Source organism: Vitis vinifera, chromosome 18 (assembly GCF_030704535.1).
Source record: "Vitis vinifera cultivar Pinot Noir 40024 chromosome 18, ASM3070453v1".
Taxonomy (NCBI): Eukaryota; Viridiplantae; Streptophyta; class Magnoliopsida; order Vitales; family Vitaceae; genus Vitis; species Vitis vinifera.
Genome location: NC_081822.1, coordinates 12,745,435 through 12,773,256, shown reverse-complemented (window position 1 = coordinate 12,773,256; position 27,822 = coordinate 12,745,435). Strand labels below are relative to the sequence as shown.

The 27,822-nt window shown below is 30.0% G+C and overlaps 1 protein-coding gene across 1 annotated transcript; it reads right to left on the bottom strand.

Annotated features, from left to right (window-relative positions):
- Positions 1–1,506: 1,506 nt before the first annotated feature.
- Positions 1,507–16,746, bottom strand: LOC100262635 (uncharacterized). The gene is made up of 10 exons (XM_003634345.4): positions 16,353–16,746; positions 15,914–16,044; positions 15,579–15,806; positions 15,238–15,493; positions 14,968–15,152; positions 3,314–3,617; positions 2,850–2,980; positions 2,523–2,750; positions 2,182–2,437; positions 1,507–2,097 (listed from the first exon to the last, which is right to left on the bottom strand). Exons 1-10 carry the CDS (start codon positions 16,612–16,614, stop codon positions 1,904–1,906), a joined length of 2,175 nt encoding a protein of 724 aa, XP_003634393.2. The 5' UTR covers positions 16,615–16,746; the 3' UTR covers positions 1,507–1,903.
- Positions 16,747–27,822: the final 11,076 nt, after the last annotated feature.

Here is a 27,822-nt window from a genome sequence, read left to right as displayed (position 1 = left end):
CTTCTACAGGTAAAAAATTTTGTGACAAAACTCAAGTTACTCAATAAACAAAGTAGATGCTATCAAAATTTACATAGAATTTATTAATTTTGTAATTTTTATATTATATAAAATAATAAAATATATATTTATGACGTCACCGGTTTGATAGCGGTTCGATAGCGGTTCAACCGGCAGTCCGACCAGTGAACCGTGAACCGATAACTTTTCCGGTTCAATGACCGGTCCGATTTTTAAAACATTGGTAAAAAGTGATACAAAATTTTTAAAATTTTAAGTATTTATATTTTAAAAAGTATTGTAGCCTTATGACAATTCGATGTATATATTTATTCTATAATAAAAAATCTACATATTAAATTAAAATTAATTAATTAATTTATTTATTATTATTTAATAAACAAACATACTGTTTGACAAGATTTTTTCCTAAAATTTCAAGAAATAATAAAAATCATTATTTGAATTTTGAAATCAATCTATCTTTATCTATAGTTTTATATAAATAAAAAAAATTCTTTATGAAAAAAATAAGGAGAAAATAGTTGGATAAAATTTTTGTAGTTTTGGTGTACTTGCACTCAAAAAGGATAGGTAAAATATTACAATCAAGTGCATAAAGGTTAAGATGGTTTAACTTAAGCTTTAATGAGGTTGTTCTTAAGAGTTAGGGGAGTCTCACTATAAGTTTTATCACAAATTGTTAAAGGGAGAGATTGTTGATATATTAGATTTACCGGTTAGAATCAAGTTTGAACTACTTCAGAGTCCATTCATATAAGAAGAGCATATACTTTGGATGTATTAAAGCATCAGAAATAACTATTCAATATATATTAGGTGAAATTTTGGAGGGTATATTGAAAAACAAGTCAAACAAGTAAATTGGAGCTAAGATGTTCAAATATCACACATGGGCCGTTCAAACTTCCATAGACCATCAAACATCATTTGCAAGGCATTTGAACGTTGATGCCTCCACTTGTATATTTTCAATCTATTTTCATATTATAAGTGGTTTTTTGATAATTTTAATTTTAAAAAATCTCTCCAACATGCTTCCTTAGAATTTTGATATAAAAAAGAGGTTTTCTAAAGTAGAAAAATAAAGAAAGAAAACACTCATCTCTCTACCTTAGATCTTCATTCTTAGAACTTTCAATGAAAAAGAAGGATGTGACAGTGCGCTAGCCTTCGTACAGGGCTAAGGTATCCATTGAGGAATACAGGGTGTTGTGTCGTAGATGTGAATATAGGTACTAATGACAATATTAAATCCTTAAGAGCATGTGTATATATCCAGATCACATAAAACTGTGACAACTAATAACAATCATTGGACATGAGACTTTTTAACATTTATGAAGTTATAGCTTTTACATAATTTTCATCAATATGACAGATATTTTCTAGAGGTAGCCCTTGTTGCATGCATATATTATTAATTATTTCCATTTCAACAAGTATCAATCTGGGTGGAAAGCAGGAAGATAAAGACGAATGATGGAGACTAAGATATTATGATAATTTAATATCAGCAATACAACCCCCACATGTAAAACATTAATTGGTTCTGCATAAAAATATTTTACAAAGCTAAGATCTCAAACTTGCAAGTTTGACAAGTTTACCAAATATGTACCCTGGTTCAAAATTTCTTCTGGGCATAGAGCTGATGATCAGGTGATTCAAAATAGAAAGTAGGCAACCTTTCCATTACAACACATTCCATTTGGTTTTCTTCCCATGAAATTACTTTGGGTGTTTGAATATGTTGTACTGGGATTGATACACAAGATTATCACAAAGACAGGAGGATAGTATTCAATTTCACCACTACAAATAATTAAGGCAGTGGATGAGGTTGGCATGTGGGTTGTTGATGAAAGAGAAATGAGTCTGATCAGAAGAAGCTATCCACGTATTCCTGGATGATCTCACCAATTAGAATCTTGTACAATCGTTCAGTTGGATGATAACTGTCCCAAAATACATACTTGGTAACATCATTACAAGTAAACGGATTAAATTGGTTACATAGCACTGCTACCTCTATTAGCCCCGTGCCACAGCATCCTTTATTCACTACTTCAAATCCTGAAACAATTAAGAGGAAGAAAGCTTTTCCCACACCCATGAAAGAAAACCAAAAATCAAACAGAACAAAACAAGAAGTATTACCTGATTTTTGAGGGTTTTGGATGATATCAAGCAAGGGGTTATAAATATCAACATACACAAACTTTGCAAGGGGAAAGTTGGTGTTGAGAGAATCCAATCCAGATGAGAGCTTAGTGTTGAATAACTTGGATGCTTCGTTGTACTTCTCTACACACTCTCTTTCTATCCCTGCTGCTAAGCTTCTCTGTGATGGCAGGCATCCTAACGGAGGTGCACTGAAAACAGCTATTCTTCGTGCCCCCAATCCATACAATTCCTTTAAAATTTGTTTTATTTAAGATAATTATTGAAGAATTGTATGTTAGGAATTGGAAATGGAAGAGCATGGCAATTGAAATTACCTTAAAGAAAGAAGAAGCCCAGGTTACCAGAAGATCTGCATAAGAAGCAAAATCATACTGCACTTTCCGTATGTCGAAATATGTAGTGGCAATGTCGTTACTGCTTTGTACCACTAAAAATAGGCTTTTGCTTAAAATGGTGTTTGTTCTTTGTTCTCCAACCATGGCTGTCAACTTTCCTATATACTCTTTGAACTGTTCTAATTGATCCGACAGTGAAAAAACCGACTGATTTTGTTCACCCAAAAAATGAAAACAAAATTGAATATAAATATAAAGTTAAAGAAATGGTTAATTAATATCCTCTTTGAAGGAAATTTTATGTACCGAAATCTTAGGTGTTAGAGGGTCATATCCTGAAGCACCTGAAGCGAAGCTTACTCCAGTGAGGAGATCGCTAGGCTGAAGAGCTGGGTCTAAATATGCCGGCAATAGCTTTTTGATTCCCAATTCTTCGGCTGTGGCTCAAATTGAGAGAAATGACTTGTAAATTTCTCTAATAATAAATAATCCAAACAATATCCAAAGGAAAAGGAACATGTTATCATTGGAGAATTATTCTGTGAAAAATGAATAAATGCGACATAATTGTAAGTTGGCTTCAGACAACACTGCTTAAAGTCAAAGAAAAATTGTATAATGGGACTAGCTTTGTGTATTTACTATCTACTCCTTCAAAATATAAATATTTCTAATTTAAGGAAAAAAAAAAAAACAAGGAAAGAGGTATTTCATCTGTAGAAGGAGATATGATTGCATGCAGGACAGAGTACTAGGAGAATAGGACGGACCAATGAAGTCGGAAGGAATTTTGCCATTGCTAAATCTTCCGGTCGGAATTCCCCCAATGAAGTCCCTCCCATAGGGTGGAAAATTGCACTTAGCCACGCTAACAAGATCGTTGTTATTGCCAGGGTCCACTATCGAATCTCCGAAAACTATCAGAGCTGGAACTGTTTCATTATCTGGTAGCTTTACCAGGGCTTCTGTGCTGCATAAAATAATAAAAACGGAAACAAAGAGTGGAATAGTGGAAGAAGAAGGAGAAGAAGAAAGCATTTTCATCCGCTCCTTGGGTTTGGAACCCTGTCTAAGCTAAAAGCCTATGGGAGAAGAGGTTGAACAATTGATTGTTTTGTGTGCTCTAATGTCATATATCAGTGTATTATATATAAGCTGCTTAAGATATTTTTGGACTGGCCAGATCATGATCGTCTTTCTGGATAAAGCAAGTGGGATCCGGAGATCACGATCAACATAATGGGCCAAACCAATTTAGGGGTAAAATTGTAATTTATACAATTAAATAATAAGGGTAAAAATGTATTTTCATATTTAAAATTCCTAAGTATAAATTAAATATTTATCTTCTCTATTTAAAAACCTTTTAACATGAAGATCAGAAATATTATAAAGCGTAGGATTGAAGAATTGGAGATTTAAGGTTAAAGATCAATTTTTCAGGTAAGATTTTAATTTTTAAATTAATATTTATATTCGATAATTAGTTTTAAACACTTTAGATATTCTTTGGAATATCTCAATTTATATTAGGGTTTGTTAAATTAATTTTTAGATCAAAAGATTGGAAATTTATGAATGTGTATTAATTTATGATGAAAATTAGAAAATTTAGAAAATTTCAATTGAATAGAAAAAAAAATAAATGAAAGATCAATGGAAGAAAAGAAATTTTAGATTTAGAAAATAAATAAATAAATCATTTGTAGAGACTTTAAATTGGAAAAAAAAAAGTGTAGATATATGTATTGTGTGAAAAATAAAAATAAAGATATATAAATAAATATAATGAGAGGCGTGTATGTGTAAATAAATTAAAAAGTAAATTTCTATGTAAATATACAATGTTGTGGGATTAAAAAGAAAAAAAATAATAATTGGAGGATGCGAGTGTTGCCAAGGTATTAACTTAGGCATTAAAAAAAATTGTATATGTAAATATATTATTATAATAATAAATAATGAGAAGAAACATGAGGCTTATTATTTTATTCTTAGGACTTTGTACGTGCAATGAAGATTGGAGGGTAATGGGATGGTTACGTACTGAATTTGAAAATTAATAAAAAATAATAATATTTAGTTTTGAGCTAACAAAGGAAATATTAGTAATAATAATAGTTTAATGCAATAAATAGAAAAACAATATATTTTTTTATAAAATTAATTTAAAAATAATAACAATAAATTAATGGAATTTAGGGAATAAATTTTGGGAAGAACCCAAATTTTTAGAAGAATTTAAAAACTCACATGTTAAATTATTATTGATTAAGAAGTTAAAAATAATAGGTGACATAATATAGAAAATTATTAGGGTTCTCAAACCTATAAATTTAGATAAATAGTTAATAATAATAGTTGTGCTTTTTTTTTTCTTTTTTGTTAGGTTTGAAATAGGTTCTTTGAGGCGAAATTATTTGAGATTAAATACTCAATGTTTTTCAGTACTTCTTTGAAATAAGGGAAATAAATGCAGGTTTTGTAAAAGGCAATAGTTTCTTTTTATATTGTATTTTGAAATGTATAAAAATAATATTTTTATTTCTATGCATGGATCAAATATATGTTTTGCATGGAAAATATGTTTGAACATTTTATTTGTTTATGAAAAATGAAAATTGTGGAGATATGATATTTTGTTTTATAAATTTGAATTAATGAAATAAAGTGTTTGAATCTAGTTTCTATGACCCTAGTCAATGGATTACAAATGTTGACATTTCTATAACCCTAGTCAACGGGTTATAATAATTGATATTATATGGTCCTAGTCAACGGGTTTCAATAGTTGACCTTATGACCCTAGTCAACTAGTTATAATTGTTGATTTTTGGTTTTGTTCACCTTAAATGGAATAAATTTGAAACTAACTACTCATTTGTGAAGTCCCTTTAATTGAGCATCATTTGTTATTTGATAATCAAAATAAAGATATTTTGAATGTATTAGATTTGGTTTTGATGTGAAATTGTTTTGAAATGAATATGAGAAAGTTTTGTTGAAAAGTTTTGAATGTATTTGCATATTTAACTCAAAAGTTTTTATGAAAATAATTGTATGTTATATCTTCGATTTATAATTATAATTGAAAAATGTTTGAACCATGAAACTGTATTGATGTTCCTTATTGAGCTTAAAATTCATGCCTATTTGTTAATAATTTTTCAAGTACTCTTAGTTCGAGCGAAGAGTAATAGCTAGGCTAGGAAATTTTTCTTTGTTAGGATTTTGGTTCAAACTTTATTTTGGACATTGTTTAGATGTTAAATTTTAATTCTTATTTAAATTATTTGAGTTTGGAGTTATTTAGACAATAACACTTTGATTAATGTGTTAGTTTTTAAAGTTGATATTTAGAAATTTTAGAATTTATTTATTTTACTACTCTAAATAGGAATTTGGTAATAGGTAATTTTCAGTTACAATATGAATGTTTGTGTCGTTTCCACTTTGAACCTCCGGGTTTGAGGTGTGAAATGATCGTCATACCCTTTGAGTAAGCTTTGGGGTATGACAGTCAGACTCAGACTCTCCTTTTGGATATAACAAGTGGTGTCCCACACTATCATAAATTATTAATAAAGAAAAAAAACATCAATTTGAAAAGGACTTATAACAGTACCTAAAATTAATTGTTGACTTACTAACTTTGGTTGATAATTTTGTTCAATTATATACTTATTCTAATATATCATACTTTCAAGGGTCTTACAAGGTAGAATTGAGTTCAAATTACTTCACAATTAATTTATATATAAAGTGTATACACTTGAAATATATTATAATTAGAGAAATAGATGTCACCAAACAACTGAATTGGAGCAAGGACATTTGAATGTCATGCATGGGATGTTTGAATGTTGCACATAGAACATTTGAACATCATGCATGGGATGTTTGAACGGTGTACATTGGACGTTCGTACACCACACATAGGTCATTCAAACCTCATGAATAAGACATCCAAAGCTCAGATATGGGGCATTTGAATGTCCATGGACGATCAAACTCCTATTAATGAGTGTTCAAACATCCACAAGTTGTTCAAACATCCACAAGTTGTTCAAACATCCCTTGTGAGGCGTTCGAATGTTGGTGCCTCCATTTATATAAATTTTTTTTTACTTATTTTCATATTTTAAATTGTTTTTTTTTTTTTTGGGTAATTTTAATTTCAAAAAATCCCTCCAAAATTCTCTCCTATGGTTTTTCTATAAATAGATTTTTTTTAAAGTCGAAAAATATGCTCATGGAGAAAAATCATCTCCTTGTCCTAAATCTCTATCTCTTAAAAAAAAAATTGGTGCAATCTTGAAAGAAATTTTAAAAAGGAAAAAGGATGTGACAATCCATTAGCCTCAACACAAGGTTGAAGCGCTAAGGAGCATGGAGTATTACATCAAGGACTTAAAGGGTTTGATAGGTATTGAGTCGTATTAGACCATTGGAAGTTTGTGCATCCAAATCAGGGAAAATTGTATACGACTTCTTATTTAATGAATTCAATTACAATTGTTCAACCCACACTTTTTACATCTATAAAGATTTTAGGAAACTTTATAGGTGAATGATTTTCTTTTCATTGGTAAAATTTTTCAAATATTAAAAATTGAAATAAATTGTTTGGACTACCTATTCACTCTCCCCAACCCCCCTCCATCTCTAGTTAGTTTTGTAAATCAAAAATGAACTTACAAGTGGAATTAAAGAAAGTTAAAATTTTAAAAATTATTTTATTTTATTTTTGTTGAATGTTTCTTGAGTTATAGAACCATAGAGAGTAGAATCTTCCATCAACCGTCTTTCATTCTTTCATGGGAATAATACCCAAACTTTCTTTCATGGAAATAATACCCAGATTGGAAAGTTTAGAAGACATTTTTTTTCAAAAAAATGTAAGGTGAATGAGTCAAGAATATAGTGGAACATGAGTGGTTAACCTTGGTTTTTGTGGATAAGAATGGAAAGACGACCGGTAAGATAGGACAAGGAAAACTGGCCTTTGTGTATTTGTCAATAATCTTGCAAGAAGGAACATAATTTATGTCAAATTATATGTTTTGGTCATAGAATAGGTATGTTGAATATTTGAAATAATGAATTGGGAGTTATGCGCAACACCAAAAATTGCATAGGACGTTTGAACATTGGACATTGGGTGTTCCAAAGGTCTTAATTTGTGAGAAATGTTCAAACATTTCTAATGAGATGTTCAAATGCTCCTCTATAAAAAGGCACATCAACGACCTTTCAATACCCTATTTCTCATTCATTTTTTCCTTTATAAATTCTATCCTCGCATTTTCAATTGACATTCTTTCAAGTTTTTGCACTATTTCACTTTAGATTCATCTTTGTAAGGCATTTCAACTCAAATTCTAGGATTCTTTTAATTGCATAGTTTCTCAAGTTAATTATTAATTTTCTAGTATTTCTTGTTTTTCTTTCATGGCACGTTGTAGAGGCACTAAGTGAACACTCACATCTTTGTCTAGGTCCTTAAACCTTAAGACTCCAATCCATCATTTTATACCATAGATAATCTCTCTCTCCATTGTTTTTGGTATCCAAAGCAAAACATCACAAACTTAGACTTTTCCTAAGTTCATATGCATCACTTAGACAACCCAAGATACTTGAAGTTGTTAAGTCAACCTTCCCATTGTACTTAGCTAGGTAGGCTAAGTTAGGTATATGACTTGGAAGCTCAAAATGCATAACAAAGGCAACACTTAGGAAATGAAGTTTTGTATTGCACCAAAGATGCTTTACAAGGCTAGAAACTCTTAACTTGCTTGTTGCCTTGGCTAAATGAGGTTTCCTCCTATTTATATGCAATCAAGGAACTCTCTAGAATCCACAAACGTTCCTTACATCTCCGAAATTCTATAGAAACTCCTAGACAAAAGTTATGTACAAGTATTTACAATACTTGTCTGGAACTCTCTAGATAGCTCCACACTCTTCCCTTGTCTTTTATCGTAGTGTAGAGATGTGTGGACATATCTAGGCTTTCTAGAACCTTCCACTAGTGTAAAAGACTCTAAGAGTTTCCAAAAACTTCTTGCTCACCTATATAAGCTTAAGGAAGGATCACTTGAGTAGGTTGTACCAATTAGGAGACTTCCTATTAAAGATTCTTTGAGATGTGTGTTGGGTTGAAGCACCAACTAGACCTTTAATTTCCACTATTAGGGATATTTTGATCCCCTATATTTTTTATGATCATGGATTGGAAGCCTTTGACTTTCATTCGATCGAGGGGTTGTTATTTTCATTATAGTTTGATGTTCAAACATCTTTGACTACACTCTAAGGATACATTTTAGCCTCTTTATGTAAAGGTATACTTTCAATCTCATCCCAAGACTTATCTATTAGGTCACAAGTATGAGACCATAGCAAGGCTTCACTCTACCCATGGTACCTGATGTCCTGACTCTCTCACCATCGAAGTGCAAGGTAATAGCTTGTCTTCTTTTGGGGAGACTTGAACCCAACTATTTTATAGGTCAAGTCGGCTTAGCTTCTAAGCACATTTGGGTGCAATATGCAAGTTCTTTTCAAGTCTATTACTTCTGTGATATTTCTCCAGTTTATACATTTTCTTCCCACATATTGTTTTTCACATGATTGTTAGTTGAGCATGTGCATATAACAGGATTTTTGTAAGAGTATTACAATCAAGTGCATGAAGGTTAAGATGGTTTTAACTTAAGATTTAATGAGGTTGATCTTAAGAGTAAGGGGGGTCTCATTACAACCTATTTTTTGTCACAAAATTGTCAAAGGGGGAGATTGTTGATATATTAGATTAGATTAGCAATTCTGTTTCATTATAACATTGAGTCCAATATATCATACTTCCAAGGGTTTTATGGGTTAGAATCAAGTTTAAACTACTTCAAAGTCTATTCATATAAGAAAAGCATATACATTGGATGTATTAAAGCATGAGAAATAGTTAATCAATATCTACTAGGTGAAATTTTGGAGGGCATATCAAAAAACAAGTCAAACAAGTAAATTGGAGCTAAGATGTTCAAACATCACTTATGAGATGTTCAAACTTCCATAGACCATCAAACATCCTTTGCAAGGCATTTGAATATTGATGCCTCCAATTGTATATTTTCAATTTATTTTCATATTTTAAGTGGTTTTTTTTTTTTTTAAATTTTAGTTTCCAAAAATATCTTCAAAATGCTTCCTTAAAATTTTGGTATAAAAAATGGGGTTTTCTAAAGTTGAAAAATAAAGAAAGAAAACACTCATCTCTCTGCCTTAGATCTTCATTCTTAGAACTTTCAAAGTTTAATCTTGAAAAAAAATTCACACAAGAAGAAGGGTATGACAATCCGCTAGCCTTAGCACATAGGATTGAGGTATCTGTTAAAGAGTTCAAAGTGTTGTGTCATAGATGTAAAAGGTTGTATGGTCGATGCTGAGAGATATTAGATCCATAAGAGTATATGCATCTGAATCACATAAAAACTATGACAACTTCTTTCATATTTAGTGAATTTAATAACAATCATTTAACATGAGAAAGAACCCCAAGTCAATAAAGTAGTTAACCAAACAAAAGTAAGTAGTTCATCATTTTCCAACACCTCTCGTTCATTCTTCTTCATTTCATCATGTTTATTGTTGTTCATAGGTCCCAAGCCTTTCTTAGAAAGCTCTCCTCCCTCTCCAAAAGCCAAAAATAATAATAATAATAAATAAATAAATCAACTTCAGTGATTTGCCTATAGGAGGATCATCGAAGGTTGGAGAAAGAGAGAAAAAGCCTACTAGAGTAGGAGGTAGAGGGGCTATGTATATCTATTTCAATCGGGGTGATAGCCTGACTCAACAAATGGGAAAAAGATCAAATCACAGGCGATTGGTGGCCCCTTCAAGAGTTGTGGGTCATTGTTGTTGCATGAGTGGTAGCTCATGCTCAAAACTCTTCTGACACGAGTTCTAGTCGTTGCGTTGCGGTCCGTTTCTCAGATTCTCTTGTGTGATTTGCACTTCTGATTAGTTCCATCCATCCCCAACCCTAATGAATCGAGTATGAATGGGTCAGTTAGTCAAGTGGTACGGGTTTTCAATCGGTTCTCATTCACATGCCCCCCTCAAAGTCCTTTAATAGGTAGGGTGATAAAATGAGATTTTTTTTTTTACATCTATGAAGTTATAGCTTTTAAATCTAGGTACAATTTATCATGAATGACATTTCAATACAGGGATACAAATAGCAAAGGCAATGATAATGGTAATATTGGAAGCACAGACATAGTGTAATCAACTTGCCACTTTCAACTTTCTAGACCTTGTACAAGCTGGATTTCAATTTTGTCAAAAAGTAATGAACTAATATTCTTAATTTTACATCATTTTCATCAATATGACATATATTTTCTAGAGGTAACTCTTGTTGCATGCATATTATTAGTTAAGACAAGTGTCAAGGAGAGTGGTAAATAAACAAAAATATTTTTTATTAATTGCCCAAAAAAAAAGCATTCCATAGGATGGAATTTTCTTCTATTGAAACTTGGCAATAGAAGAAGAACCAATCATAGTTTTTTCTTCTTCTTTTTTTTTTTTTTTTTTTTTTTAACAAATCTTTACCCTAATTCAAAATTTCTTCTAGGAATAGAGCTGATGATCAAATGATTCAAAATAGAAGGTAGGCAACCTTTCCAGTACAACACATTCCATTTGGTTTTCTTCCCATGAAATTACTTCAAGTGTTTGAATATGGGGAGAATTGTGTTGGGCCCAAAAATTAACATTTGGTCCATATATCATGCATATTTAAGCCTAAGACCCAAAAAAAGTATGAAAATTAAGATGAAGGATATTGTCTTTCATTAATCCCTAAAATACCCTTAACCCTTACATAGGCACAAGTGAGTGTGAATCTCAATTTTTTTTTCCCCCTTTTCTATTCCCTATTAAGTATTACTCATTTCTAACTTTTTTTTTTTTCTTTTTCTTTCAATCTACATTTCTATTTTATGTCAAATAAAAAGCAATAATGTTTTTTTGTTTTTCATTTTTAAAGATATTGAATCTTTTTGCTCTTATTATAAGCAATGATAAAAATTTTGGGATTTTTCATCCAAATATTTTTTATTTTTTTGTATTTATCTTTTAGTTTAATTTTCATTTTTTATTTTAAATTTATATTACCCTTTCATTTATATTTTTCTCCTATTTGTAATTATTTTTTATATTTTCTACATTCACCATTTTTTAAAAAATTTTAAAATTGACTATCACTCACTTTATTATATATATATATATATATATATATATATATATATATATATATATATATATATATATATATATATATATATATATATATATATATATATATATATATATCCTTTTACCTTTTTAATTTTTAATGTTTTTATTTTAAAAGTTTTAAAAAGATAAATTTATTGAAAAAAATAACTCAGATATAAAGTTCTAATATTATATTAATAATTTTTCTTATATAGATAGACTAATGCAAAGTATTTTGATTCACAACAAGAAAATTGTCAATACAATTTTTTAGTTAAACTTTAGAAATTAAATTTCAAATAAAATATATTATATAAAATTTTATCTAAAAATTATTGAAAGTGGTATTTAATTTTTTTTTATTGACTTTCAAACTTATCTAATTTTTTACTTGAAAGGTAATAGACAATGTTGAACATGACTTTTAGTAATAAGTTAATTTTTTTTAATGATTTGAATTAATTGAAAATTTATTAAAATAAGAATAAATAAATAAAGATGATGGATGAAGAGTTTTTATTTTAAGTACTCAATTAAAATGTTTTCATATGACCTAATTTTAGAAGTGAATTATATCAATACATAGTAGAGATTGAATTTTTCTTATATAAAAGGGTTAAAATGTATATTTACTTATTTTAAATGAAAACAAGTAACTAAAATTTATATAGATTATATTTGAGTTTGGTTTTAAAATATTTTTCTAGTTTTTTTTTAAAAAAAAAATAATAATTTTTATTTTCTATATTGTCTCTTTTTGAAAATATGTTTAATTAAAAAATGAGAACTATTTTTAAAAATGAAAATTGAAAACCTTGTTTAGTACTATTTTTTTTATATGAAAAAAAAATTATTTATTCATTTATTGCGCCACTATACAATTGTATTACACTAACTGTATAAAGAAAATGTACTAAGTGTACAAAGACGTACAAGGTTACAATTTGTGAAAGATTATAATAGATTATGAGTCATTCCTTTATTTTTCTTATCACTCATAATTTTGTATATATGTCATGCACTTTATTTAATTCCTCCAATAATTATATTTGGGGAAAAAAAATTTGATATTAAGTCATCCACTATCTTCTCAACTAAATCATTGGAAATATGGTTAAATACTCCTACATGGACATGGACACATAACTTAGGAGGGATATGAAATTTGTGTCATTGTACAAGGGTATTACACTAACTGTATAAGGAAAATGTACTAATTGTACAAATATGTACAAGATTACCCTTTGTAGATTATTTTAATCAATTTTAAACCACTTTTTTATTTTCCTTGTCACCCAAAGATTGTACGCCTATGTCATGCATTTTATTTAACTCTCACATGGAAATTCTAATATTTTCCCCAATAATGATATTTGGGGAAAAAAATTGATCATAACTCATCCACCATTTTCTTAACAAAACCATTGAAAATATGATTAATATACCTACATGAACATATAACTTATGAGAAATATGAAATTTGTGTTATTGTACAAGGGTATTACACTAACTGTACAAAAGAAAAGTGCTAAGTGTACAAGGGTGTATAAGACTCGTAATAGGTTTTGTACAATTTTTAAACAACTTGAAATTGATATTAAGACAATTATTGATAGTTTTTTTTTTTTTTTCTACCAAACTATGTCATTATGACATTCCCTACAAAAATTAACACATGAGAAATAAAATTAAAATCAATCATGTTTGAATTGTTCATTATAAGTAAACTAAATGAAATATATGTTTTTACTATTTTGCCTTTATAAACATAATTTCATTGTTATCAATAGAGATTAAAAAAATAATATTTAAATGGAATTAAAAATAAACAAAAATTATTTTTATAACATTTTTATTTTTTAAAATCATTAATTTAAATTATGAAATTAGTTTTAAAATTAAAAATATTTGTTGTAATTATAGTTTTGAAGATTTCATGATTTTTACTTTGAAAAAATTGCTTTAATAAGAAAATATTTATTTTAATGATTTTAAATATTTAAATCTTTATTAAAAAATATTTAGGATTAGTGTGGAGAGCAATTAGGTCATTTTGGAATGGAGAAATTTTGAATATTTTGAAGACTTTAATTCGGCCAATTACCCAATTTACACTTTCAAAATTATTGGAAGGTTGGTAAATTAGTATTAAAAATATTGTCTTCTTGATTAATATTATATATATATATATATATATATATATATATATATATATATATATATATATATATATATATGCATGTGAGTGTTTACATTATTTTCGAAATAATAAACACCATGTGTCTAATTTGCAAGTTAGAAAAAAAAATTAATAATATTTTATGAGGTATTTAAAAAGTATTTATTATATGTTGTATAAATTTGAAAAAATATAATATTTGATGATACCTAATTTACAAGTTAGAACAAATAAATAATACTAATATTTTAAAACAAATTTGTAACATTTCATATAACTTATTACTAAAAATCATGTTCAAAAAGTTATTAAAATAAGGAAGGAAGAAGATTAAAAAAAAAATTAAACTTTTTATTTTATAATAGTAAAAAAAAACTTTAAAATACTTTTTAGTATAAAAAAATGAAAATAGTGAATATATCTATTTTAAATGGTATTTTAATCATTAAATTATTTACTTCTAAAATGTAAAAGATAAAAATAAATGCAAAAGATAATTTTTATTTATTTAAATTAATATTTTTTTAGAAAGTATTTTCCAAAATAGTCTTTGAATCATTAATATAATTTTTTTTATAATTTAAAAATAAAAAATAATGTTAAATTTTCAATTATTTATAAAAGAGTTTAAAAAAATAAGGAAAAATCCAAAAATGGTTAAATAAGAAATAATAGTGGCAAGTAATAGAATAAAGACAAAAATGAGTCAAATGGGTATTTTTTTCAATTACTATTTCATATCCTTATCATTAATTATGGATGATTGGAGGACCATATCTTAATTATAAACCCAATATGGGTTGAAAACACAATTGTCCCTCGAATATGTTGTATTGGGATTGATACATAAGATAATCACAAAAACAGGAGGATAACATTCAATTTCACCAGTACAAATAATTAAGGCAGTTGGTATATGGGTTGTTGAAAGAGGAATGAGTCTGATCAGAAGAAGCTATCCACATATCCCTGGAAGATCTCACCAATTATAGTCTTGTACGCTCGTTCTGTAGGATGATAGCTGTCCCAAAATACATACTTGGTCGCATCATTGCAAGTAAACGGATTCAATTGGTCACATAGCACTGAAACCTCTATTAACCCCGTGCCACAGCATCCTTTATTCACTACTTCAAATCCTGAAACAATTAAGTGGATAATAGATTTTCCCATACCCGTGAAAGAAAACCGAAAAACAGAACAAAACAAAACAAGAGGTATTACCTGATTTTTGAGGGTTTTGGATGATATCAAGCAAGGGGTTGTAGATATCAACATACACAAACTTTGCAAGGGGAAAGTTGGTGTTGAGAGAATCCAATCCAGATGAGAGCTTAGTGTTGAATAACTGGGATGCTTCGTTGTACTTCTCTACACACTCTCTTTGTATCCCTCCTGCTAAGCTTCTCTGTGATGGCAGGCACCCTAACGGAGGTGCACTGAAAACACCTATTCTTCGTGCCCCCAATCCATACAATTCCTTTAAAATTTGCTTTATATAAGATAATTATTAAATAATTGTATGTTAGGAATTGGAATTGGAAGAGCATGGCAATTGAAAGTACCTTAAAGAAAGAAGAAGCCCAGATTACCAGAAGATCTGCATAAGAAGCAAAATCATACTGCCCTCTGCGTATGTTGAAATATGTAGAGGTAATGTCATTACTGCCTTGTACCACGAAAAATAGGCTTTTGCTTAGAATGGTGTTTGTTCTTTCTTCTCCAACCATGCCTTTCAGCTTTCCTATGTACTCTTTGAACATTTCTAGTTGATCCGACAGTGAAAAAACTGACTGATTTTTTTTGTTTTTACCAGACAGTGGAAAGAAAATTAAATATAAATATAAAGTAAGGAAATGGTTAATAATTTAATATCATCTTTGAAGGAAAATTTATGTACCGGAATCTTAGGTGTTAGAGGGTCATATCCTGAAGCGCCTGAAGCGAAGCTTACTCCAGTGAGGAGATCACTAGGTTGAAGAGTTGGGTCTAAGTATGCCGGCAGTAACTTTTTGATTCCCAATTCTTCGGCTGTTGCTCAAAGTGAGAGAAAAGATTAGTTTAATATCTCTAACATTCAATAATCCAAACATACCAAAAAGAAAAGGAACATGTTATCATTCGAGAATTATTCTGCGAAAATTTAACAAATGGGACAGAAATGTAATTTGGTTTCAGTTGTCAACAGTTTAATGTAGGAGTCTTGTGTATTTACTATTTACTCCTTCAAAATATAAATAATCCTAAATACCAAAAAAGAAAAAGGGTGTTTCATCGATCTGTAGAAGGAGACATGAGGGGGTGCAGGAGAAAAGAGTAAGAGGAGAATGGGGACGGACCAATGAAGTCGGAAGGAATTTTGCCATTGCTAAATCTTCCGGTTGGAATTCCGCCAATGAAGTCCCGCCCATAGGGTGGAAAATTGCACTTAGCCACAGTAACAAGATTGTTGTTATTGCCAGGGTCCACGATCGAATCTCCGAAAACTATCACTGCTGGAACTTTTTCATTGTCCGGTAGCTTTACCAGGGCTTCTGTGCTGCATAAAGAAATAAAAACGAAAACAAGGAGTGGAATAGTGGAAGAAGAAGATGAAAGCATTTTTCATCCACTCTTTTTGTTTGAAACCCTGTCTAAGCTAAAAGCCTATGAGAGGAGGTTGAAAAATTGGTTCTAATGTCATGCTGCTTAAGATCTTTATGTACTGGCAAGAGACCATGATCTGACTCTCCTTTGGGACATTCCAAGTGGGATCCCACACTTCCTCATAAATAAGTTAACTATTCTAGTTACAAATCAATACATGATTTTTTTTTTTTTTTTCCTTTTAATTTGGATGACTTTTTTTGTACATGATGGAAAAAAAATTCTTCCCTTAATGAAGTATGAAAATTGTCAGGAACAAAGAAAAAGACAGCAATTTGAAAATTAAAGACTGAGAGAGCGATACTTAAAATTAGTTGTTGATGCATTAAATTAGGATGACAATTTTATTCAATTGTAGTATTTTGTCTAATATACAATATTCTAGAATGTCTTATCAATTAGAATTGAGTTTGAGTTGCTTCATTATCAATTCATATCAAATAATTTTGATATTTTAGAATACAAGAAATAGCTAATAGATGTGTATTAGGTGAAATTATGAAAAAAAATGTTTCGAAAAACAAAACCAAACAAACGAAATGAAGCGAGGACATTCAAATGTCACGCATGGGATGTTCAAACGTTGCACATAGGGCATTTGATCGTCCATTCAAACATCACACATTGGTCATTTGAACCTCATGCATGAGATATGTTCAAACTTCATGAAGTTCACACATGGAATGTTAATTTAAATGTTCATGGGCAATCAAACTCTTGCTACTAGGTGTTCAAACATCCACAAGATGTTCAAACATGCCTTGCCAGGGGTTCAAAAGCTGATGTCTCCACTTTCATTTCTTTCTTCTTCTTTTTTTTATCCATTTTCGTATTTTAAGTTGTTCTTTAATAATTTTAATTTTCAAAAAATCCCTCCAAAATACTCTCTAAGAGTTTTGATATAAATAAAGGCTTTCTAAAGTTGAAAATTTTGCACAAGAAAACAATCATCTCCCCATCCTAAAATCTCCATCTCTTAGAGCTTTCAAGAGCAATCTTGAAAAAGATTTTAGCAAAGAAAAAGGATGTGACAATCCAGTAGCCTCAACACAAGGGTGTGTCATCTAATATACTTGGTGTATAATTGATTTTATCTTCAATGGTAAAATATTTTGAATATCAAAAATTGGAATAAATTGTTTAGACTATCCATTCACACGATCCCCTCCCCTCTCTCCCTCTAGTTAGTTTTGGAAATCAAGAATAAAATTATAAGTGGTATCAAAGTAAGTAAAAATATTTGATAAACTTTTTGAAATAATGAAATTGGGAGTTAGAGTACAAAAAATGCATAAGATGTTTGAAAGTTAGACATTAAATGTTCGAAAGATCCAAATTAGTGAGGAACATTCAAACATTCCAAGTAGGAAGTTCAAATGCTCTTCTATAGAAAGGCTTTCGTCAACCTTTTAATACCTCATTTCTCATTTTCTTCTCAACCTTTCCTTCCTACATTCTATATTTTCTCATTTCCTATGAACATTTTCTCAAGTTTTTACACAGTGTCACTTCAAATATATCTTCGTAGGGCATTGATCGCAAATTTCTATTGTAAATAAAATTATAAAACTTAAATACATGATAACTCTAGTCAAGAAAAACCAAAGATAGAGTTATCATGATTTTGTAGTATTCAGGGTTGTCATCCTCTAAGATTAGCTCTAATATGTATATTTGTTCTTAGATTAAAATGATTAATTACTTGCTAAGATGAAAACCTAATTTAAATAAGTAGGCATAAACTAATAATAAATATTTCCTAACATATTTAATAAAATAAATCAAATAAAAGTAAGAATGTTTCGAAGAGTTTCACAATCCAATGTCAAATCCTTAAAGAGAGAGCATTATAAATCTAGGGCTTAAGACCAAAGTTAATATGTAATCAAATTGAATCTTAAGACCAATATTGCATCCAAACTTAAATTTTTCCTTTATAAAACAAATTCCTAAAACCATCAAATAAATGAAATTAATTACTGATTTAAGGTTTGTCTTTTTAACCATTCGTACTCCTTGTAGATTTGTTTTGGGATAGATAACGATAAAGAAGATCATGATAACTAATAATCAAGAGTTACCAAGAATCACAAGTATCGACTAGTAATAACCTACCATATCATTCCCTAATATAACTCACAAAAATGGGATTAAATATTCATGATTCATAACCCAACCAATCATTAATCTCATTGTTATAATTCTTAAACCAATTAGTTATGATGGTTAATTTTGATTTTCAATTTTATTCAATCAAAAGTTTATATCCATCTTTGTAGATTTAGCCTTAAGATTTAATAACGACAGGATCAAATTATTGTAACTAGTGATTAAGATCTTTCCAAGAATCACTAGTCTCTTGATAAGAATCCTCTGTAATTTATCTAAGGTGATTTAACATAAAGGAATTATTCCTACCAATTAAAACGTGAAAAAAAAAATCAACCCATTTAATACATTACTATTTTTTGTTACTCTTCTTTGGATTCTTCACCCTCATGTTAGCATCTCTGGATCAATCAAGTTAGCCAAACATGGTGGAGGATTTCTTCTCACAACTCATGTTTTGTTACTAAGAAAATAAAATGCAATATGAAAAAAGAAAAGAAAATAAGAGAAAACTTAAAACTTTATTAAAAACTTTCAACTTGAGAGAACAATCTCTTTTTCTACATTCTATCATCTTCTCTTTTTCCTCCTTTTATTCCTAAAACCTAGAACTAAAAAAGTTTTTATAATAAATTCAATAACCTAACATGTAGCACACTCCCATTGGCCACTTATTACAAAGAAAAATCATAAATATTCTAAAAGACTTAAATTATTAAAAATTCTAAATAAGTATCATGCATGTCAAATTGAATGGAGGCATTTGGAACTCATTTCAACATGTTTTGGGACAAAAAACTTGATCACCAGTGGCTTAGTTCAAATTAAGGTTAGTTTCAAATCAATTTCGAACTCATAAGTGGAGGAAAAATGGCTAATTCGAAGTCCAACATGTGAGTTTGAAATTCTTTATGAATTTCGAACTCACCTATTGCTAGTTTGCTCCCAATGCACATAACTTCCTCCTTTCAACTTCGATTCACACATGGCTTAAAGTGTTGGACTCCTTACTTCCCAAGCTTCGAAATGATATATAGCATGCCTAAAAATGGCATTCCAAATTTCACCTCAAATTCAGAGTACATGTTGTGGCCAGATTTTGAGTTCCAAATTTCCATGTGAACTTGATTGCATTTGCTTTAAACTTCCTCCATTATGGTTGTTTGCCCTCTATCTCACTTCATAACATTTTTTGCTAGTATTTCATGCCTATAACTTACTCATTATGCCCTTGCTTGGACTCTTCATGGTTCACAAGTCTGGAGACTTTCATTTATGCATATTCAAACCCTTCTACTCTCTCGGTTAAGAATGACTTTTGTACTTACCATTCTTTTCATCCCTTAAACCTAGAATTAAGCTCCAAATAAAAGTTACATCCATAACTAAGGTCTTATTATGCATTTAAGTTAAGTTTGATTGTTTGAACTTTTTATAATACATAAAATATGTCATATTTATGTCATTGGAGAGCACATATATTAGCTCCAATCAGGCATTTCAACTCAAATTCTAAGATACTTCTAATCGTACAATTTCTTAGGTTAATTCTTATTTCCTTCATGGCACCTTGTACAGATACTAGGTAGAAACCCACATCTTCTTTTAGGTTCTCAAGCCCTAAGACTCTAATCCATCATTCTTATACCATAAATGATATCTCTCTATCCTTTACTTTCAATCTCCAAAGCATAAGGAGACTTTCTAGCAACGATTATTTGAGATGAGTGTTGAGATTGAGTACTAAATGGATCTTTCCACTTCTGAGGATACTTTAATCCCCTATATTATTTGTGATCATGGGTAGAAACCCTTGACTTTCCATTCAATTAAGGGGGTTGTTAAACTTCATTATACATGAATGTTCTATATGAACATCTTCGACTTATCTATCATGTAAAGGTACACTTTCAATCTCACCCCGAGACTTATCTATCAAGTCACGAGTCTTACATTATACCAGGGCTTTGCTCTACCAATGGTACCTAATGTCCTAACTTTTTCACCATCTAAGTGTGAGGTCATAGTTCATCCTCTTTAAGGAAGGTTGAACCCCTTATTCTTTTATATTCCACTTATAGATGTAGTCAAGCTAACTTGACTTTTGGGCACATTCATATGTTCAGCCTTACTTCTGACCACACTCAGATTTATTGTTTAGTTTCTCAATTTGTTCATTGCATTTTCATCATAAGGGATGTCAGCATGGGTCAATTTATTCTCGATATATAGGTTCTTACCAATGTTATAAAAACCGAATTGAACTTATCAATTTGACCAGTCAAACAATCAAATGGACCTTAATCCGATTTGGTTCACCTAGTTGAGCTAGAATAGAGTTGAACTGACATCAAACCGATCAAACCGACAGTCCAACCGCTATTAGTGAGTCGACACAACCAATTCACCTCAACTTTTCTTTTCTTTTCTTTTTCTTTTTTTCAAAAACCCATTTATGAATATCAAGTTCATAAGCCCAATATCCAACTAAGTTTTAAATTTATCTTAAAGCTCATCAAATTAGTAAGCCCTAAGTGATCAAACAAATTTTTAACTTATTTCTTAAAGCCTACCAAATAAGTAAGCCCAAAGTCATACCCATCCATAATTCTTTGAATGAAGTTCACTGGTGTTGTCTAAATGGCTAATTATAGGGTAAGTTTGGAACTTTGGGTCACTCATTTTTCCAATGTGGGATTCGTCTGGTGTTGTCTAAATGGCCAATTATAGGGTAAATTGGTGAATCATGATTATCGATAGCCTTACATTATAATTCACTATAGGTCCTATTTAATGTGCATCACATACACTAGTGCACTCACAATGGGAAACTCATCCCAAAAGCCAAGATAAGTCACCCCTCTAATTAGAAAGTAATGTACTATAGTTTCTACTAGATTGCTCAAATCTATAAACTGACTATAGACAACTTATCTATTTACAAGGAACTCATAACTTATATCATCTATACAACTCTTAATGCACTTAAGTCATGTATAAATTAAGAGATATAAATTGAATGCTTAAATTAATATCAATGTATAAAAGGGATAGTAAGAAAACAGTTAAGTTTGACTTTGTTACATCATGTCTTGATTTTAGAGACTTAATCCCAACAGATTTGAGCATTGAACTCATATCACTTGCATTGTACATGAGTTCACAGAGGGTACAAGTCATGGGTTTCTTACAAGATGATAAGTTGTTTATAGTTGGTTCATGGATTTAGGCAATCCAGCAAAGACCATAGTGCATTACTTCCTTAATAGAGGGATAATTTGTCTCAGTCATCGAGATAAGTTGTCCCTAGTGAGTATACTAATGTGTATTGTTATTGTTGGCAGATCGAAGGGTTGTCTGCATCCATCAATTCCCCTTGTGTTCGTCGTGGGCACTTGGGTGAATGCACTATAAGGTTAGGGTATGCACATTTCCTACAAGCAACTGCTTTTAGGAGAGTTGGTAGCATCTGAGGTCCTACAAGTGATATTAGAGTCGAGGTCACGGGTTTAAACCCCAAGGATGTCGTTGGGAGGAGGGGGGAATTTTGGAAGATTGGAGGGTTGTCCGCGTCCATCAACTCCCCTTGTGTTCGTCGTGGGCGCTTAGGTGAATGCACTATAAGGCTAGGGTATGCGCCTTTCCTACAAGCAATTGCTTTTAGGAGAGTTGGTTGCACCTGAGGTCCTACAGTTACATATTGGACAAGACCTACAATAAATCATGATGTAAATCTATCATATTGTCATGATTCACCAAGCTACTATATTGTATGGACTCTTAACCTTGAAATGAAATTTAGCTTATATTGAATCAACAGGAGACTTTGTCTTATGGATAAGATCTTAAAGTGGTCAAATATTCCATACAGATTTGGTCACTATTGATATTGATGGAGGCTAGTGGCAATAGGTATTCTTAATAGAGACACCATGATATCTCATAAGATTGAAATAGCGTGTCCCTTTGGGTGATCCAAAGGACATGTGATCATGAAATATATGGTTGCATTAATTCATTTAGTGGAATTTGACATATGCTCCTTGGAGATAGAGCATGTCAGTTGATCGCATAATAGGTAAATTTGTAACTTAAAGATTGGACAGATAATTTTAATGGGTTGATAACATTATCCCATTAAATTACGAACATCAGTTCATAGGAAGTTTGCATGCAATGGATAGTAGGTTATGGACCTGAGTTTTGTCTTATTGTAATTTCATAAGATATTGAAGTGCACTTGACTCTGTTTAGTGGAGTGTCAACCAACTTCATAATCGGATTCTAAATGAGCCAGTATTTTCCTATGGGTCTCAATAGTCCCTATTCAAGCTCCTAATTCATGGTGGCACACACTTTGAGGGTATTTTTGGTATATAGTTCATAAGTGTGGATAACGATTAGATCTTATAAACTAACTTTTTGGAATGGGTTAATTAATTGATTAGAGCTTATTAGGACTAATTAATTAATTAAGACTCAAGTGAGATAGATTAGGTGACCTAAGCCCAATTTGGGCTTAAGTGACTTAAGCCCACGAGGAAGCCTTTATAATCTTAGGGGTTAAAGCTTCAAGCTTACAGTTTAGTTTTCTAAAATTCTAAAGAAAGGAACCCTAACTATCCTTAAGAAAAGAGAAAGAAGCCCACATTTCTCCCATGTCATGACCCATGGAGGGAGAGATCGGGTGGAAGATTGTTGGGTAAATGACTTCTACAACAACCACCACAGATTTAGAGTCTTCATTGGAAGGAAATTTGATTTGGGAATATCCAAATCATAGGTTTGAGTTTTTCTATCTCTAGATCTTTATTCTATAATGGTTTTTAATGCCATGTGTTTTCTCTATGATAAATCTAGAGAACCCTATGGATAGATGCATGCGCCCTACGTGATCCAAGGCTAAGGAATGAAGTAATTTGGATTCCCAGCACTAACACCTATATTGATAACTCAACAGTAAATCTTATCCAATAGCTTGTGTGATTAGTAAACGGGATGACTACTTGCAAAGCTATTAGTGACTCATGATTAGATTTGTTGAAGACTCGAATCTAGAGCATGAAGGAGTAACTTGCAATAGTGGAGTCATTATTCACATCTCAATTTGGACCTAGCTCACACTCATTTCCACCATAAGATTTGTATTTTTATATTTCTTTTTATATATTAAATATTGCAAAAGAGTGTTTTAGGTTGGATGTACTTTGATATTTGTTATTTTCTAGAGACTACTTATATTGCTCTCTCAATTGAGTTATGGTCATCTATTAGATAGTTGATTTGGTATTGGCCAATACTAGACTTCTAAGGGCAAGTGCTTCCATATCACATAAGATTGTGATAACTTCTTTCATATTTAGTAAATTTAATTGCATCCATTAAACGCATGTTCTTTTACATCTATGGAAATATGTGGGAATTTTTTTCATATACCTACGTATGGTGTGTGATTGATTTTCTCTTTTCATTGATAAAATCATTGGAATATTAAAAATGGGATAAATTAAAATTTTAAATATATATATATATGAAGTTTTTAACCACTTATGTATTTCCATTCAGGTAGTTTCTACTAATGATAAATTTAATGAAACTAAACATTAAAAATTAAAGATGAATTTCAGTTTATTTTGATAATTGATTTTGTTATTATATGATTTTTATTTAAATGTTTAATATAATATGTATTTCAATAATATTTTTTTAAGTGTAACTTTCAATTGATGTCTAGAGTTATACTTTGTGGTTTTTTTGTTTGTTTTACTTAAATAAAATAAATAAATAGTTTTTTTTTTTTTTTAATTTATCACTTTTCTTAAGACAATTTTGTCTTAATGAAAAAAAGTCACTTTCTCCTTTTGCTTTTGAATCTTTCACTTTGTTATAATATTCACATTTAATTTCTCATTCAAACTAAAACCAAATTCATTTTAAAAAATTTTGGATGACCCCTATTTTAAAAACTGGTTAAATTACTTTAATTTTGAACATTTTGAATAAAAATTAATTTAATAAAAAATAGTAAATTTATCAATAATTTAATCCAAAAAAAATCTACAAAATTTCAAATCCACAACTAAAATTTTACCACATATTTTTTGCCTTCTAATTCATTCATAATGAAATTAAATTCTATAAATTATTGTAGATTTTTTGTTCATAAAATAAAGTTAAACAACACTAAAATTCATTTAATTTACATTATAAATAAATTTACTGCAAATTCTCAAAATTCAACTTCTTATGTGCAATAAAACTACAATAATTCAACAACCATCAATTTCCAATAAAAAATTAATTAAAATTTCAAAACATAATTCATATTCATCTAAATATTCAGGGGCATTAACATTTTTAAATAATTTTGAAAATAAAAAGTTAGGACTTAATACTTTTTTAAGTTAAAAAATCAAAATTTAATAAATTAATCTCAATAATGAAACAAGTATTTTAATTGCAACTCCATAAATCCAAAAATACACTACATAAAATAAGTTTTAACTTACAAAAATTACTAACATTTTCTGGACAATCAAGCATAATTCAATCCTAATTATTATTCTAATTTCTAATCTCCAATTAATTACATCATTAATCATTATGAAATTTTAGTATGGTAAAAAAAATTTATATTTAAAAATATGCTTAATCTTTTTAATTATTAATCTTAAAATTAAAATTATATATATATATATATAGAATAATTAATTTTATAGATAACTTTATCAAAAATTGTTTTTTAAAGACAAAATCCAACCTGTCATATATTTTGGGTTGAAATGATAGTTTAATGGCATTGCCCACAGGTACCACTTTCCCCTATCCCTCTCCTCGACTCACGCGAAATATTATAGAAGCCACCTCCCAACTATTCAAACGACAACATATTTTAATACGATATGAGAATTAAAAACACAAAAGATAAAAAATAATAAATAATAATAAAGTGGACTATTTTGGGCATTCACAATGAGATATTTTGTGAAAAGTTGATTGTTGGTGAAGACTTAAGAGAGGTGGAATATAATATTTTAACATATTTTATAATAATATTTTTTATTCTTTTCTGATATTTCAAAATTTTAAAATAAAAATATATTACGTCCTCATGTCTAACATTAAAAAAAAAAATTGATTTTTAATTTTTGTACCAATTATTATACCGGATGAATCATGTTCGACTAAGTTAATCTCAAATATGCTTACATCGGATATCCTAAAAAAAAAAAGAATTATGATTTTTAGCTATAAAAATATGCATGATAAATTTTAGATTGAAAATAGCTTTTCAAGAATTATTTTTAAAACCATGATGAATTTTGAAAATAAAATTTGAGATGTTTTTTAAGCGTTTTTCAAATAATATTTTGATGAATAATTATTAATACAATGAATAGATAAAAAATAAAATTGACTTTGGAAACAAAAAATTGTTTCAAAATCCACCATATTAAACAAAATAATTTTATTTGGAAAATAGGTCTTGGTTCGTTTACATTGGAAAATTGTTTCAAAAAATAATATTTTGGTAAAAAACGGGACACCATATTGGGTATTTGGGTTGGGAATTGGGAGAGAGGTTTGGGAAGAGGGCAGGTGTGATAATGTGAGTTAGGAGACTCTCCTTTTCAATAACATCCGTGACCTAAGCACCCAGCATCAGCAGTGAACAACGCTCCACTCGCTTCGTGTCGGCCGAATCTCCACATCAATGCCCTTTCTCAAACGGCACCATCAATTAATTAAGCCACGTTAAATAAATTCACGTTCTTGGCGGTGGATGGAAACTTCTGCAACGCCGTAGTAAATGTGCACCTGTCTACCATGATTTCAGTTTTCAATTTTCAACTGGAAGGTCATTTGGGTCCCCTGAATGGCTTTTTCAACCATATGATTTATTGCCTAGGCCAAGGGGAAATAATTTGAGTCAAATGATTGATTGGCCTTTTCAACCGTTCCATGAACTCAATTGGTATGAACTATGAAGACGACAAAAACAGGTTAAGATAGGCGAAACAGTTGGCTTGAGCAATATTAGAAAAGCCATAATAACGTGGCCCAAGGCTCAAGTAGACAGGAGTGGGATAGCATTAATTTTGGGTACATATCGGATTAGCTTAAAGCCTCAATCAAAGTGGACCACCTAATGGAAGAATCAATCAGCTAGACAACGGACACTTAACCACCCATCAATGGGGTTGGTTTTAGTTGGCTTAATTAATGTCACCAAGGCCAAAGGTCTAACTTGTAGTAGGGCAAAGATCAGCCCGACTTCTCCAGGTCTTAAAGCAAATCATTTTTTCTAATTCCCATTTTTTTTTTTTTTTTTTCACTTTTTAGGACACAAGTAAGAAAACCCTTTAATATCAACTATATTTATGAAGCTAAAGGTATAACTTTCCTCGAATGGCATTACAACATAGGGGTAAGAGTAATGTATCCCAACAGCAGCATCAGCAACAACAATATTGGAAGCATATACGTGGAGTACTTAATTTTGCCACATACAGCTCTAAACTATTTACATTATCGTCCACGTTAATTTCAACTTTAGCAAATGGGAATCAAATATTATTCTTATTCCTGCATAATTTACCACATTCAGCTTCAAACTATTCGCAGAATCTACGTCAAGTTTCTTCTATCTCAGAAAGGAATCACAGATTATTCTTATTTTGACATTATTTTCGTGAATGTAAATTCAATTAATTCCATCTTCACTTTTTATTCACTAAATCTTATGATTTAAGATCAAAATTTTCCTAAGTCCCTCCAATTGCAAAGTAAACATCTAAGCTAATCACTTCTAATGATTTTCAATGTATCAGTCAGGGGGAGAGCGGGAAGACATGCTAGGCATGATGGAACCACCATATAATTACAATTCAATATAATAAATTGAGATAAGCAAGCAGCTTTACTTTTTCCTGTAACAAAACACATCACAAATATCCATTCTCCCACTGAGAAACCAAAGTATCCCTCAAATATTTCCTATTTGGGTTAAATATCCTTCTTTCGTGTCAAGAAATCCACCCACTACTTATGCCA